At 33.1% G+C, this 16,124-nt stretch overlaps 2 protein-coding genes across 3 annotated transcripts; one reads left to right on the top strand and one right to left on the bottom strand.

The window, feature by feature from the left end:
- The first annotated feature begins 7,154 nt into the window (after nt 1-7,154).
- LOC141666831 (uncharacterized) lies at nt 7,155-11,366 on the top strand. Of its 2 annotated transcripts, none has more exons than XM_074473043.1 (7): nt 7,155-7,290; nt 7,684-8,110; nt 8,602-8,721; nt 8,827-8,880; nt 9,339-9,502; nt 10,061-10,237; nt 10,978-11,366. In XM_074473043.1, the coding sequence occupies exons 2-7, from the start codon at nt 7,715-7,717 to the stop codon at nt 11,195-11,197; spliced, it is 1,131 nt and encodes a 376-aa protein (XP_074329144.1). In that variant the 5' UTR covers nt 7,155-7,290; nt 7,684-7,714; the 3' UTR covers nt 11,198-11,366. The 2 variants fall into 2 exon arrangements, with proteins under 2 accessions (XP_074329144.1, XP_074329145.1); XM_074473044.1 differs by having other exon boundaries at nt 10,988-11,207.
- A 68-nt stretch (nt 11,367-11,434) lies between these two features.
- Nucleotides 11,435-12,915, bottom strand: LOC141666832 (putative aquaporin TIP3-2). Its single transcript, XM_074473045.1, has 4 exons — nt 12,792-12,915; nt 12,513-12,694; nt 12,137-12,387; nt 11,435-12,036 (listed from the first exon to the last, which is right to left on the bottom strand). Exons 1-4 carry the CDS (start codon nt 12,884-12,886, stop codon nt 11,638-11,640), a joined length of 927 nt encoding a protein of 308 aa, XP_074329146.1. The 5' UTR covers nt 12,887-12,915; the 3' UTR covers nt 11,435-11,637.
- Between the last annotated feature and the right edge of the window lie 3,209 nt (nt 12,916-16,124).

Raw genomic sequence — 16,124 nt, 5'->3', positions numbered from 1 at the left:
CACACTTGACACAAATTTTTCTAGGTGTAAAATTGTCAGAAGTGTAGTTGTTGTGCTTGTTAATCCCTACTTTTCCATTCCTGTGGTTCTTTCTCCTAAATCACATTCTAGATTCAAGCTCATCCTTTAATTTTTTGTTGGATAAGCATTCTATATTGCTTTTCTCGACTCTCTTATTTTTGCTGCCTTCTCTTTTTAAAGAGATCTTGCTCACTGGTTCATCATCTTCAATTAACATATCCAGTTTGCAAGTACTGATACTTTCTTTCAACAAATAATTTTTATCCCTTGATTTATCTCTTTTCAATGGATAATTATCATTTGTTGTTGAATATTTATCAACAGAACCATCTTGTTCAAATTTTTTTTTCTCCTTTTTCCAAGCATTTTCATAAAAAGACTCAACACTTTTAAAATCTGTGTATTTTCTTGCTACATCCCCAGATTCATTTCATTTAGCAATTACCTCATTTTCAAGATTTAATTTTCTTTTTAAAATTTCTTCTCTCTGTAATATCCTCAGCAAATCAGCTTTAGTAGTTAGTCAATTATTCTTAGCATTCTCATATTCAAGCAACTGCATCTTTAATAAGTTATTTCTCTCAAATAATCAGGAATTAGAATTTTTAATCCTATTATTTTTTTTGAAGATACTTCAAAGTGATATGCAAGTTGAACAATTCAGAGGACATATCATTGATAGTTTCTTGACATTCACCCTTACTTAATCTAGAGAGATCAGTTATAATTACTTAATCTAGAATAAAATTAGGGTCTATAATAGTGTATTTATAGGCAAAATTTTCAGCTGAAATTTTCCCATAAATATTATTATTATTATCCCATTTATTATTCTCATTAATAATTAAAACACCTTTTAATCATTAATCCTTTTTCTAAACACTTTAGAAATAATTCTCTCTCTTGATTTAATTTCCAAAAATTAAATCCTTAATTAATAATATTTAGAACTTTTCTTAATTAATTTATAATCAATTAAATCTCATTTAATCAATTATTAAATTTGCCAAATAATTATTTATTTCACAAATAAATAATTATTAGCCATTATTAATTAATTCCTCCACCAATAAATCATTCTCTTTTTATGGTGTGACCCTGTAGGTTCAATATTAAGCCGGTAGTAGAAATAAATAATAATAAAACTATTTTATCATTATTTATATAAATTCTCTAATTTATTAAATATGATTAATTAATTAATCACATTTATTCTACATCGTGAGTGATGCTTCTCAACATATCGCGACTATCCGGATAATATGAATTCACTGCTTAGAATACCAAGAACCTGTCAGTGAATAGTTACCGTACAATAAACTCCTTCTACCCTACAATGTCCCGATTAAATACAAGGCATGGATCTCGTGTCAAGCCTATCTAATTCAATCACTTGCTTACCATTTACTATGCGTAGTTCTATGCAAATTATAAACTCCTTTCTAATTTCATTCACTCTGGCCAGAGATTCCTGAACTAGCATAAGTGGATCAGCCTTGAACATTCGATTTCTTCACTGGAAGGGGTAGATCCTTTATTGATCATACACTATCTTCGTGTACAAATTCCTATACCCAGAAGAGCCCTAATAATTATCCCTGGAGACTAAGAACTAAAGCAAAGCATAGTTTAGTGTACACAAGATGACTATGATGACCTCAAGTCTAAGGATACTTGTACAACTATCACTAAGTGAACAACGGCTGCCACGTGAGTGAACTCCATCAGTTGTTCAGCTTGGCGAGTCATGTTCAGTGAACTTATTCTATAATAAGCACCTACATACTAGCTATAGTGTCACCACACAAATGTCTATGAGAACAGACATCCTTCATAATGAAGCAAGCATAGTATGTACCGATCTTTGCGGATTATTAATTACCAGTTAGTAGTCCTATGACCAGGAACTATTTAAGTTTAGAGTTATCATCTTTTTAGGTCTCACTATTATGATCTCATCATAATCCATAAAAAGCTTTACTCTAAACTATGGTATATCTTATTTAAACACTTAAATAGATAAAGCCCGTAATAAAAACAAAACAAGTCTTTATTAATATCAATGAAATCAAAACAGATTACATAAAAGTTATTCCTAAATCCTAATACATGATTGGACTTAGGACATATTCCTTTCAATCTCCCACTTGTACTAAAGCCAATCACTCTGGTATCTAATACCCATCTTGTCTTTATGACGATCAAAGTGACTTTCATAAAGTAGCTTTGTGAGTGGGTCTGCTATGTTGTTATGTGTGTCAACTCTAATTCAATATAATATAAGAAATGTTACCGCGCTCCCACTAACCCTTTTGTAGACGCATGGTTCATCTTCGTTTTTGATAAAATCAAACTCTTTGATTGTCTCATCAAAATGAATGTTCCATCTTTCGAGAAGCCTGCTTTAAACCACATATGGTTTGCAGCATCTTACACACTAGGTTTTCATTTCTCTTGGAAAGAAAACCATCTGGCTAATTGCCAGATCTCATAGTCGTAGTAAGCAGCATTCGCAAGCAAAATCCGAACTGATTTTAACAGGGCTACAGGTAAAAGGTTTCATCAAAGTCAATCCATTGCCTTTGTTTGAATTCTTTTGCCACAAGCCTGGCCTTAAAGGTCTCCACCTGGCCATCTGCTCTAATTATTCTTACGTATACCGTATACATAGATTCCATTCCGGATTTCATGGCACTATGCCATTTCTCTGAGTCAACACTACTCATAGCCTCATTATAGGTCACAGGGTCGTCATCATCAATGATCGACAACTCATTGTCATTCTCAATGACAAGGCCATATTTCCTCTCAGGTTGGCGAGACACTCTCCCTGACCTATGAATGGGCTGTTCCACAAAAGGTTGTTCAGTCAGAACAGGTGTTTTCACTTGATCCGTAGTAGTTTGTGCTTCTTGAACTTCATCAAGTTCAATTTTGTTCCCACTGTTTCCTTCAAGGATAAACTCCTTTTCCAAGAAGGTAGCATGTCTGGAGCCAAACACCCGATGATCGGTGCAAAAGTAATACCCTAAAGTCTCTTTAGGATATCCCACAAAACTACATTTTACGGATCGATATTCTAGCTTATCTGGGTCAACTTACTTGACATAAGATGGACATCCCCAAATCTTAACGTGTTTAAGACTCGGTTTCCTTTCTTTCCATATCTCATACGGAGTTTAAGGAACAGATTTTGGAAGGCACCTTATTCAGTAAATATGCTGAGGTTTCCAATGCATAACCCCATAGGAATACTGGAAGATTTGCATAGCTCATCATGGACCGAACTATGTCTAACAAATTTCAATTTCTCCTTTCAGATACTAATCTGGAGGAATCCACTGGGAGACTATACCATTTACTTTGAGATAATCCAGAAACTCTCCGTTCAAGTATTCACCACCTTGATCTAATCGAAGAGTTATAATACTATGTTTGGTTGTTTCTCCACTTCATACTTATATTCTTTGAACTTTTCAAAGGCCTCAGACTTGTGTTTCATCAAACACATATCCGAATCCAGATCTATCATCTATGAAAGTAATGAAGTATGAAATCCACCCATGGCTTGCTTAGACATTGGTCCACATACATCTGTGTGTACCATTCCTAGCAAATTTGTAGTCCTCTCTCCATGTCTACTAAATGGAGACTGCAGTGCCACTATGAAGTGAGATTTTCATCATCCCTTTTCTTTTATTAGTTTGTTCAATCTGAAGTAAATTATGTCACATTTATACAGACCATTATTTAAAGCACCACGTCCATAAAGAATATTATCTCTAAGAATAGAACATTCATTATTCTCAATAATAAATGAAAATCCAGCCAAGTCTAACATGGGAATAATATTCCTCACAATCGAGGGAACAAAATAACAATTATTTCAAACAATAGTCTTGCCCGTAGGACTATGTAAATGAAATGATTCTACATCTACAGCAGCAACTCTTGCTCCATTTCCCATCAGTAGAATCACCTCCTCTTCCTCAAGAGTCCTACTTCTCCTTGGTCCCTGCAACAATTGCAGATATGAGAACCACAGGCGGTATCTAATACCCAAGTAGAAATTTGATTTAATGACATATTCACTTCTATCATGAACATACCTGAATCAGAAGCGGTAGTCTCACTACCCTTCTTTTTCTTCTTCAATTCTGCAAGGTAAACCTTGCAGTTCCTCTTCCAGTGCCCCACCTTGTTACAGTGAAAGCAAACAACTTTGCTCTTGGGGTCTTCGGCTTTTGGTGGAACCGGCTTTTCTTCACCTACTTTCTTCTTCTTGGAAGAGTTCCTCTTCCTTTTCTTAGGATTGGAACCTTCACCAATTAGAAGAACAGAACTCTTCTTAGGGGGAAAATTCGATTCCGCAGTCTTCAACATGTTGTGGAGTTCAGCCAGGCTGACATCCAACTTATTCATGTGAAAGTTCACAACAAAGTGCGAGAACGAACTCGGAAGCGATTGCAAGACCAAGTCTTGGCTCAGCTCCCCATCTATGGCAAAACCAAGTTGTCCAAGACGTTCAATCAAATTGATCATCTTAAGTACATGGTCATTCACAGATGATCCCTCAGACATCCTACAACCGAACAACTCCTTCGATATCTCATATCGAGCTGTCCTCCCTGCCACATCATACAACTCTTGTAGATGCATGAGGATAGTGTGAGCATCTATATGCTCATGTTGCTTATGTAGCTCAATGTTCATGGAAGCTAGCATGATGCATTGAGCAACATTTGCATCATCTATCCACTTACGATACACAATATGTTTATCATTATGTGCATCACTAGCAGGTTCAGTAGGCTTAGGTGAGTCAATCACGTATTCCAGCTTCTCAATCCTGAGAACAATTCTCAAGTTTCGAAGCCAGTCAGCATAATTAGGACCAGTCAATTTGTGAGCATCTAGTATGCTCCTGAGTGATAGTGCAGAAGACATAACGTACAAAGTAAATCTGTAAATGATAAACACATAACAACACTTAGCAAATATTCGATTTCATTTCAAAACACTATATGAATTGGGTCTTTATTCATAAGTGGCTCCCACTAGTTTTCTTAATTTATTCAACCCCCTACGTGAAAAATTAAGCATTCATAATGCTAGTGAGAATAGGGATCCTACATTCCATTACAAGACCCCGGCTGTAGCACGAACCGCCATGTAATGTTCAATAGGCAGACAACTCTTGTCAATTACATCTCATGTTATTCCCTAATCAAACTTTAGCCTCTTGAATAATTGAGTCTCGGCTGTAGCACGACAAACTCAATATTCTAAGTCAAGTCTAACCCAACATTTCGTACAGTTGAATCAGTCCCCAAAGGCCCACGGCTGTACCACGTACCGACCTTTAGATTCTTATTCAATGTACACATCTCTATGTAATAGACAAGTATTTTTTAGCTCTAAATATAATAAAGCAATTAATGACGTGGTGGAGTGCTTAATGATGACACGTTAAACTCTTTCTCTGTAATTCGCGTGTTCGATGCCAAACACTTGCAATATTAATAATTATACAAATTTTCAGATTTCGGGTTCGGGTTCGGGTTTCGGGTATGAATATCCAATTCAAAAAAATTTCGGTATCCGAAATTTGATGGATCGGGTTCGGCTATTAATTTTCGGGTTCGGGTCGGGTTCGGGTATGGATAAAATTTTCGGGTTTGGATATGGATTTTGCAATATCTGACCCGATCCGACCCGATTGCCATCCCTAATATCCACTAATGTTTTAAAGAAGCTGAACATGGTTGAATTGTTTACCTTGTCCACCAAAATCCTCAGAATGATCTCAAACGCACATGGATACTTCAGAGACAAACTCAACAAGATGATCATGGATGCATCTCCTCAAGCTTTTGAATATCCAAATGTGATTAAGATTTTTGTAACAACATGATGCAGAACTTAACACTATCTAAAACAAGCTTGAGACAAGTTTCATATCATCAACTCACATTTCTGAAAAGTCAACTAAGAAGCAAAAAAAAAACAAAACTAACAACTCCTGGAGTAAAAAGATCAGAGGGAGATTTTAGAGCTGTTGAGCTTCTATATACTTATAGGTTGAACGATAAAATGATCAGAGGGTTAAAGAAAGTCACGAGAACAGTAGTCGGAGCATATCACGAGATGGTGTCTATTAATGGAGTGGCTGAGATAGATTCAATAAAGGATAATGAACCTTGAATTAACAAGGATGAAAGGATAATGAAGAAGATTTAGTTTTCGAAATCAATGGCAAAATGATCAAAATCCCAGACTTCAGGTTAAACAAATCAGAGCCAATCAAGCAAGTCTTATGTGATGTTATAGGCTCAACATGTAAAGATGACGAGCATGCTTTTATTTCAATTATTGAAGTTTTCGATGAAGTATCAGACGGAGAAACTACCAACAATATCAAAATAGTACATGATTTTTCTAAGAAAATCATTATCTTTGTACTCGCTAGAAAATCAATATTATTGCTTAGTCATCTTCACAAAATCAGAAACATCATATATCTACAATTGATGTCGAAAGAGGTAAATAATCGTAATTTATAAATATACATTAAAATTTCATCAAACATTTGGGTATTTGTTAAAATGTACCAAAAAAAACATTAAATATTAACAAACACCATACATGGAGGACTCGGCCCGTCATTTGGATGTTTTGTAAAATTAACGAGCAGTCACTCGCATGTTGGTATATATTGAAAAAATGTTAAAAATAACAATTTTTGGGGCAAATTGCTGAAAATACCAATTCTGAAAGTGGATGGCTGAAAATACCAATTTGGATACGCATTTGCCATTTGGATATCCTGTTTTGTACTAGATACGCATTTGTCAAATGGGTATCCAATATTTTTTTTTTAAAGATACTCATTTGGCAAATGCGTATCTCAATGGTAATACCCAAACTATAAATGCGTATTTATAGTAATTTTCTTAGATACCCAATTCTCAAATACGTATTACACTTACCCAATTTCAAAATGTGTAACCAAAACGATATTTTTAACCATTTATTCTAAAAATGAGTATTTTCAGCCATTATACCCCAAAGATGGGTATTTTTAAAAATCACCGGTATATATTTAGTTATTTACACAAGGAAAGAAACAGATATGCAAATACCGCCTGCAAAATTCACAAATATACATAGAGAGGACGACTCGTTTGAGTGTTGTTTTAAATCATCTTACAAATCTTGCTCAACTCAATAATTATCATTCAAGCTTCTAATTCTGTAAGAACAAAAAAGGTAAAAGTGTTTCTATTCTTTCTTTTTTCGTATGTTGTGATGTATGATTAATCTCACAAATTTTGCTCCTTCATTAGCTAATGTTTCTTGTTCCATTCTTTTATTTCTTGCTATTTCTGCACAATTCATCAATTACCCACTTATCCAAATTGTTTTATGTTACTTTGGAACCATGAATTTCAGATACTTTAAGTTAATTTTACTTATTTTTTTAACCTTATTGTGATATATAAATCTCATGTTATTCTGCGTTTTCTTGATTCATTTGCAAAAAAGTTCAAAGCTTTACCCCTTGTAGTCATTATTTTCAGTAGTTAGCTGTGTTGACATGTCAGCAGGCCATCAGTTGTTATAATTAGATCAAAATCTTGACACGAGTTTAACTTATTGCAGATCGATCGTCGGATGAGTTCTTTGTATCCATATGGTATTGTTGTTAGTCCCTTCGTGTCCGAGTTTATGTGCACTACCTGTCCGCCAGTTTGTTACTGGAAATGTTTTATCGGAAAACTGCAGAAGAAATAGTAGGTGGAAATGTACAACAAGGCCGGGGGTATTTCCGTGTGTTAGTAAAGAGAGAACTGGGTTTCGGGTTTTTGTACTCTCGGATTTGCACACTGACTACTCTGAGAACATGACATGGGTGAAGCACATTTCGATAGTGACACACAAGAAAGATATTTTACTTGTTGCTGGTGATGTAGCTGAGACATTCAAGAATTTTGTTCAGACCATGTCTCTTCTTAAAGACAGATTTGAACATGTTTTTTATGTACCAGGGAACCATGATCTTTGGTGTCGGTGGGAGAAAGAAGATTACGTGAGAAAAGATTTTTGGCCTGCACTTCTGAATTACTTGTTGATAAATAGTATTGTGAATATTTCCTTCCCATATTTGAAGTTAGGAGTCAAAAGAATCCTTTTCTTTCTATCTGATAAGCTTATGTTAACAGCTTTTAAATAACTCTATAGTGCATACAATGATCAAATGCTATTTACTTGACATTTGACAAATTTAAAACTCTTGTGTGTTGCTAGTTCTAGTCAGATTAGTTTGACATAAGGGCAATTGTGTTAGAACTATATTGAGCTACCTACTTTTCAGCCTTGTACCTGTATATATGGGAAAATCTATACTTTACAAGCACCAATAACACCTTATAGTTGTCAAAGTGACCGCAGCCTTGTACAGTATTTCTTGTAAAAAAAATCTGTGTGGAAGTTTATTCAGTGTGCATTATGCTTGGACTTCCTTAAAGTGTTGTTTCCTTGGTACCTGTTAAAAACTTCGTATCATTGTGTAATTTGCAGCATGATTCTCTTGAAAAGCTTAACTACTTGCTTGATGCATGTAAAAGACTTGGTGTGGAAACCAGCCCAATGGCCGTAGATGGTTTGGGGATCATCCCTTTGTTCTCTTGGTATCACGAGGTAAGCGTTACCTGATATATTCTGCATAACTTATTCATCATTAGATATTATATCTATTGAGGATAGCTTATCTAAATCATCATTTCTGATATAATGTTTCTCCAGAGTTTTGATAGAGAAGAGGAAATTACTGGTGTTCGCATTCCACCTTTAGAGATGGTGATTCACTTTCTCTTCTCCTAGTAAGGAGTTCAAATCCTCACTACTTGGTTTAATATGCATGTTGCTCTTACATATTATTCACTCTGTATTTTAGTAATCTCAGAACATTACATGTCAACAAAATCTCCTATATTATTTCGTTTCCTAAGCTTTCCTTCAATTTAATGAAGTGGGTAAACTTGTTTTGTCAGAAGACATGTTCTCTTGATCCCTTTCATGCTATTCTATACAAAAGCCAAAATACCGAAACTCAACTTTTACTTATGAAGTCTTTCAGTTTAATTCAGTTGCAGAACTCCTTCCGATTTCACGCTTCAGTCCTTGTTTAATTTTCCAGATTTCATTATGTGGATATCAGCTTCCTATGTTTTTGATTGACAACAATCATTCGTGTACATCAACATATTTAGTCTATAAATTTACAAATTTCCAACACATCGTTGATTTATGAGCAGGCTTGCAAGGACTTTCATGCGTGCAAGTGGCCGGATCAACTTTCAAAGGAAGGCATTTCTCTTGCACAATACTTTGACATGATTAATGACAATAATCAGAATGCAATCTCTGAAATCCATAGGACATGCAACCAAGTTATTTCTTTCTCGCATTTTCTTCCCAGGTTGGTATACATTTATCTTGAACCTGACATATATAAAATAGTAAATATTATACGGTAGCGATTTTAATGCTAGTTGTGGCACTTCATAGTTCACTTCTGAAATTACATCAGCAGCCTTTACACGGATCAGAAGTTTTCACTATGGTGAGATAGTTCTCAGACTTGTTTGTACTTACTAGTCAGGAATTTCGTACTTTTAGGTTTGATACGGACTAACTTCTTAATCATATAGACATAATTGTGTCAAAAAGTAGCTCGCAAAATTGCCCTATACCATAGAATATGAGCAGAACATGTTTTTAAAGTTTTGTTTTTAATCCATGGAACAAGTTTTTCTTTACAACAGATAGAAAATGACCTTTTACGGAACAAACTTCTCTCTCCTTCTCATTAGTTTTAGTATCCAGTAAAATTTATTTCTTTAGTAGTTCGGGGAAGTCATTTTATTATTAATTTTTTAATTTTTTTAAATTTACTAAGTTTAAACTTTAGGATTTATCTATTATTAGAAAGACTATGGTGGCAGATGTGTTATTTGCCTTATTGTTTGATTCGTAGGCAAGAGCTATGCCCAGAGAAGAGAATGCTGTTCTATCCCAACCTTCCAAAAATAATTGGCTCGGATTTCCTTGAGACGCGGGTTAGATCTATACATAGTGTTGAAGGAAGCCACTCTGCTTGTCATGTGTTTGGCCATACGCATTTTTGTTGGGATGCTGTTCTTGATGGTATCAGGTATCTAATCTGACTTGCAATGTAACTATAAATGTGCTGGAAAGTACATACAGAGCTAGGTTGTTAGGTTAGTTGAATGCCATATCCGTAAATTATTTATGACTGAAGTATGAAAATATTTTAGCCCTTGTTCAAAGATTGGACCACTGCTTATGTTAGTTGTGTAATTGGGGGTGAGAGTTCATTGATGTCAGAGATGAGAGAACCATATATCATATGTATAACGAGTCATAAAATAGAAACTTGAATACTCTGTTCAAAACATTTAAGACATGTGTGAAATAATGATTATGAAGCAAATCAGTTTGATGCTTCCTCTTACATAAGCTGGTTTGACATTTGAAGATTTTCACCCTTGTGAGATATAGTGATTGGTGTAAGAAAGTAAATTTGATCCTCATTCCAATTGCTCTGCTCCATCTTGGGACCAAAAGTTTGGTTTGCACTTCACTTCCTCTTCTTTCAAATGTAAGCACACATAGGAACTTTAATTGTTAAAGTTGTCTCCCTATTTACCACATGTTAAGTTCTAAAGCAACATTTTTCTGTGCTAACTTTATCATCTAGACTGGAATTAGAGACCACTCTGCTACTTTTATTATTTTGCTAAATTTTAACATATCAAAAAAATTTATGCTTTGCTAAATAGCAGGAAACTTCTCCCAAATTGACTGGGGGAACCTGTTCTTTATGTGGTTGCAGTATGGACTTGAATTCATATTTTGGCCTGCCATATGCAGGTATGTTCAGGCACCATTAGCATATCCAAGAGAGCGTAAAAGGAGAATGAATGGTGGTGAAGACTGGCTGCCGTTTTGCATATATTCTGATGGTCAATTTACTGATCCTTTATCTCCTTGCTATTGGTCTGATTATTACTCTGCAAACCCAAGAACCCCTCATGTCACACAACTTGCACCTTGGGTAGCCAAATACTACCTCCATCGTAAGATTTTGTAATTACGGAATTCTGACTTTAATGGGAATGGTGTAGATAGATAATGCATAGGCTTCTTCTGCTTGTGGATAGTCTTCCATACATGTAAATTTTGTTTTGTTGTATATTAGAGAATGTAGTGTGTATTTTGCATTACATATGCATATAATTTCATTTAAAACATGTTAAACATTGCCTGCTAGAGCACGAATGAGATTAATTACAAGAAATAAATAACCATGTAATGGGAAAATGTAGTTTCTGGACACATTATTTAAAGCTGGAACAAAATCAACACAGATGAAAGAGCCCGAACATCTCAGGAAGTACTTCACAATACAGCTGTCTGAGCCAACAAAGTTTATTAATACAACTCTAACAGAATCATAGGACTTGGTAAAGCACAAACAGCCAAATAGTCCTCTGCAGTCAAAGGCTGGCGACGGCCTTGGTAACAAACAGCTTAATAATCCTCAGCAATCAAGGGCTGGCGATGGGTATGAGTATGTTGTGGCAATGCCTCAGATTCTATGATTCCGAACTCATAGATCATACCAGACAATGCAGCGCCGATAAAAGGACCGAGCCAATAGATCCAATGACCGTTCCACCTCCACCCTAACAAAGCTGGTCCAAATGCCCTTGCCGGATTCATAGATGCGCCTGAAAACGGCCCCCCGACCAGCACATTAGCCCCTACTATTAATCCAATCGCTAGCGGTGCAATCGCCCCCAAATCAACTCTTCTTGGATCAATGGAAGTTGCAAACACAGTGTAAACAAGACCGAAAGTTAGTACAATTTCCATCAGCAATGCATTCAAGTTCCCTACATCAACAGGCACCTCGAATCCAAGTGGTCTCTGAAAATAAACTTGCAATTTAGTAATAAAAACAGTAAGAGAAAATGTTAAGAGTAAAAAAGAAAAAAAAAGACTTGTGTTTGACAGTGCTAAACATTACCATGCCATTAGTGGAGAACCTGAGCAGGAGGGAGGCAACAACAGCACCTAAGAGCTGACCGACCCAGTAGAAAACTGCACGCAACACAGAGATTCTTCCACCAACCAATGCACCAAATGTCACCGCAGGATTGACATGACCACCAGAAGTGTTGGCAGCAGAAGCCACCGCGGCAAAGAAGGACAAACAATGTGCAAGGGCAATCAAAACCAAACTTGGAGCTCCTAGACCCTTGTACTTGTGCATCTTATCTGCATATACAAAAGAAATGGCACAACATCAACATATGTAGCTTAACCAAAACACAGAGTTGTGTGTACTGAAGTTTTGTGGCGATGAGAAAGCAAAGAGGTCCAATGTGAATAAATAAAAATACCAAGAGCAAGAACGGAGCCTTCGCCAGCAAAGACGAAGATGAAGGTGGAAAAAAACTCAGCCAAAGCAGCTCTAATGGTGTTGGAATGTGCAGCATCTTCTGGCCCCCTTACTGAATACACTCGAGCCCTCACTGCATACACTCGAGGCATTTTGTTAACTAGCTTCCCTCCTTGCTGATCCCTTTAAGAAAAAACAATCAATATGTATAACTGTAGCAACACAAAAGAAAATTAAAATGCAACTTCCGTATAAAAACAACCAGCGAGTAGGAGTTTACGTTAGGATGTAGGCAGAGTGTATAAATATAGATGAAAACGGATGAGGATGAGAGTTTGTGCGTGGACACTTTATAGGAACCTGACAAGAGTGCATGCATGAGGGTTTTGGATTAACATAAACCATGTGCCTGGCTTTTGCTCCTTTTCTTTACTTGAATTAATTAGTGAATCTTATCTTCAGCCTAATTTAAAACATTTTAGGTACTGCCTCCATCTCATCTCACATCATGTGTCATTTTTAACTAATTAAAAGTCAAATTATTTAAATTTTCGACGCAAATTATATTTAATATATAATTAGATAAATTTCAAAACTTATATCATTAGAAATATTTATTCTCTTTAAAATGTATTTTTCAATTTATAAAAATAATACATGAATTTTTTTTAATTATCGGTCCAAATATGGTCAACTTGACTTTGTAATAGTCAAAAGATGATACATAATATGAGACGGACGGAGTACTTTTTTATTTTTAGTTTTTCGGTTATTTTTCTGCATATTACGGAGTTTATCACCATACGTTGGCTAAAAAATTTCAAAGTATAAATATATAATAGCCTAAAACCCCCGCGATGCACGAATTATTCTTAATATTACATAATTTTTTTTGAATTTAATTTGAAGTAAAAATTTTAGTTATGAAATTTATTTAATTGAAATTTTAATAATATGATTTGGTAATACTTATTTATATACACATAAATGTATAAGTTAGTGATACTACAGTTTTAAAAAATAATGTAACGATTGATATTTATATTTTTATTGATATTTATAGGTGTGTTAACGAAAGATTATTATATTTAATTATAATGTATCAGACTATCAAATCCAACTAATTATATTCAGGTCTATGTTGGTTTAATATGTTTAAACCCGAATCAATGGTAAAATTTTATGCGTGAATGACAAAAAAATTATGTTAGCTTAAGTCCATTTATATCAACCAAATTCAACTAATTATACTTACTAATTTGTTTAGTTTTATTTTAACCTGGGGTGATTATTATTTTATTTTAGACAGAATAGATAATATGTATTATTTTGTTTTAGTTTGGTGACATTATATCTACCACATAATTTCCTTTTAAATCTTTATTTTGTTATAGTTTGGTCCGATAATGTACTATTTTAGCGGGATCAATAATATTTATTATTTTACTTTAGTCTGATTCTTCAAATCCAACTAACCATATGTAGTTTTTTTTAATTTGTTATTTAAAATTAGATCAATAGTATAATTTTTTTAGCCCGACAAGATGAATTTTATATATTATTTTGTTTTAATGAAAACCAATAGATATATTATAATTATGTTATGAATATTTATCTATTTATGAGAGTGTTTTATTTTAAATATTGCCATAATTACGGTGACCAGACCGATTACCAACCAAAATGTCATTGTTTCATATTTAATATAAAAATATAGATATATAGGCCAAAATTCAAGAGAGAAACCTGAGAACCCTTTTTTAAAAATTAATTTTAAACTTCAAAAAAGGTGCAAATATTTTTTTATTTTCAGAGTGCTTCCATCAAGCTAATTACAAACAATAATTTATTTAAACATTTCAAAAAATCATGAAAAAAAGTTTAAAATCTAATTTTGAATATCATAAATTCTAAGAAACTGTTTTTAAATATGATAAATTATTATAAGAAAGTTTAAACCATGTGCCTGGCTTTTGCTCCTTTTCTTTACTTGAATTAATTAGTGAATCTTATCTTCAGCCTAATTTAAAACATTTTAGGTACTGCCTCCATCTCATCTCACATCATGTGTCATTTTTAACTAATTAAAAGTCAAATTATTTAAATTTTCGACGCAAATTATATTTAATATATAATTAGATAAATTTCAAAACTTATATCATTAGAAATATTTATTCTCTTTAAAATGTATTTTTCAATTTATAAAAATAATACATGAATTTTTTTTAATTATCGGTCCAAATATGGTCAACTTGACTTTGTAATAGTCAAAAGATGATACATAATATGAGACGGACGGAGTACTTTTTTATTTTTAGTTTTTCGGTTATTTTTCTGCATATTACGGAGTTTATCACCATACGTTGGCTAAAAAATTTCAAAGTATAAATATATAATAGCCTAAAACCCCCGCGATGCACGAATTATTCTTAATATTACATAATTTTTTTTTGAATTTAATTTGAAGTAAAAATTTTAGTTATGAAATTTATTTAATTGAAATTTTAATAATATGATTTGGTAATACTTATTTATATACACATAGATGTATAAGTTAGTGATACTACAGTTTTAAAAAATAATGTAACGATTGATATTTATATTTTTATTGATATTTATAGGTGTGTTAACGAAAGATTATTATATTTAATTATAATGTATCAGAATGAGATCAATAGCGTTGTTAACCTATCAAATCCAACTAATTATATTCAGGTCTATGTTGGTTTAATATGTTTAAACCCGAATCAATGGTAAAATTTTATGCGTGAATGACAAAAAATTTATGTTAGCTTAAGTCCATTTATATCAACCAAATTCAACTAATTATACTTACTAATTTGTTTAGTTTTATTTTAACCTGGGGTGATTATTATTTTATTTTAGACAGAATAGATAATATGTATTATTTTGTTTTAGTTTGGTGACATTATATCTACCACATAATTTCCTTTTAAATCTTTATTTTGTTATAGTTTGGTCCGATAATGTACTATTTTAGCGGGATCAATAATATTTATTATTTTACTTTAGTCTGATTCTTCAAATCCAACTAACCATATGTAGTTTTTTTTAATTTGTTATTTAAAATTAGATCAATAGTATAATTTTTTTAGCCCGACAAGATGAATTTTATATATTATTTTGTTTTAATGAAAACCAATAGATATATTATAATTATGTTATGAATATTTATCTATTTATGAGAGTGTTTTATTTTAAATATTGCCATAATTACGGTGACCAGACCGATTACCAACCAAAATGTCATTGTTTCATATTTAATATAAAAATATAGATATATAGGCCAAAATTCAAGAGAGAAACCTGAGAACCCTTTTTTAAAAATTAATTTTAAACTTCAAAAAAGGTGCAAATATTTTTTTATTTTCAGAGTGCTTCCATCAAGCTAATTACAAACAATAATTTATTTAAACATTTCAAAAAATCATGAAAAAAAGTTTAAAATCTAATTTTGAATATCATAAATTCTAAGAAATTGTTTTTAAATATGATAAATTATTATAATCTGTTTTTGAATCTAATAAATTTTGATTCACATCTTAATTTTAAAATTTATGTAATGAATATTATAATATTAATGAATAATTAT

The sequence above is a fragment of the Apium graveolens genome, chromosome 6 (genome assembly GCF_009905375.1).
Source record: "Apium graveolens cultivar Ventura chromosome 6, ASM990537v1, whole genome shotgun sequence".
Classification (NCBI taxonomy): Eukaryota; Viridiplantae; Streptophyta; class Magnoliopsida; order Apiales; family Apiaceae; genus Apium; species Apium graveolens.
The sequence above is the reverse complement of the archived record's forward strand: the minus strand, read 5'-3'. Positions and strand labels throughout refer to the sequence as shown.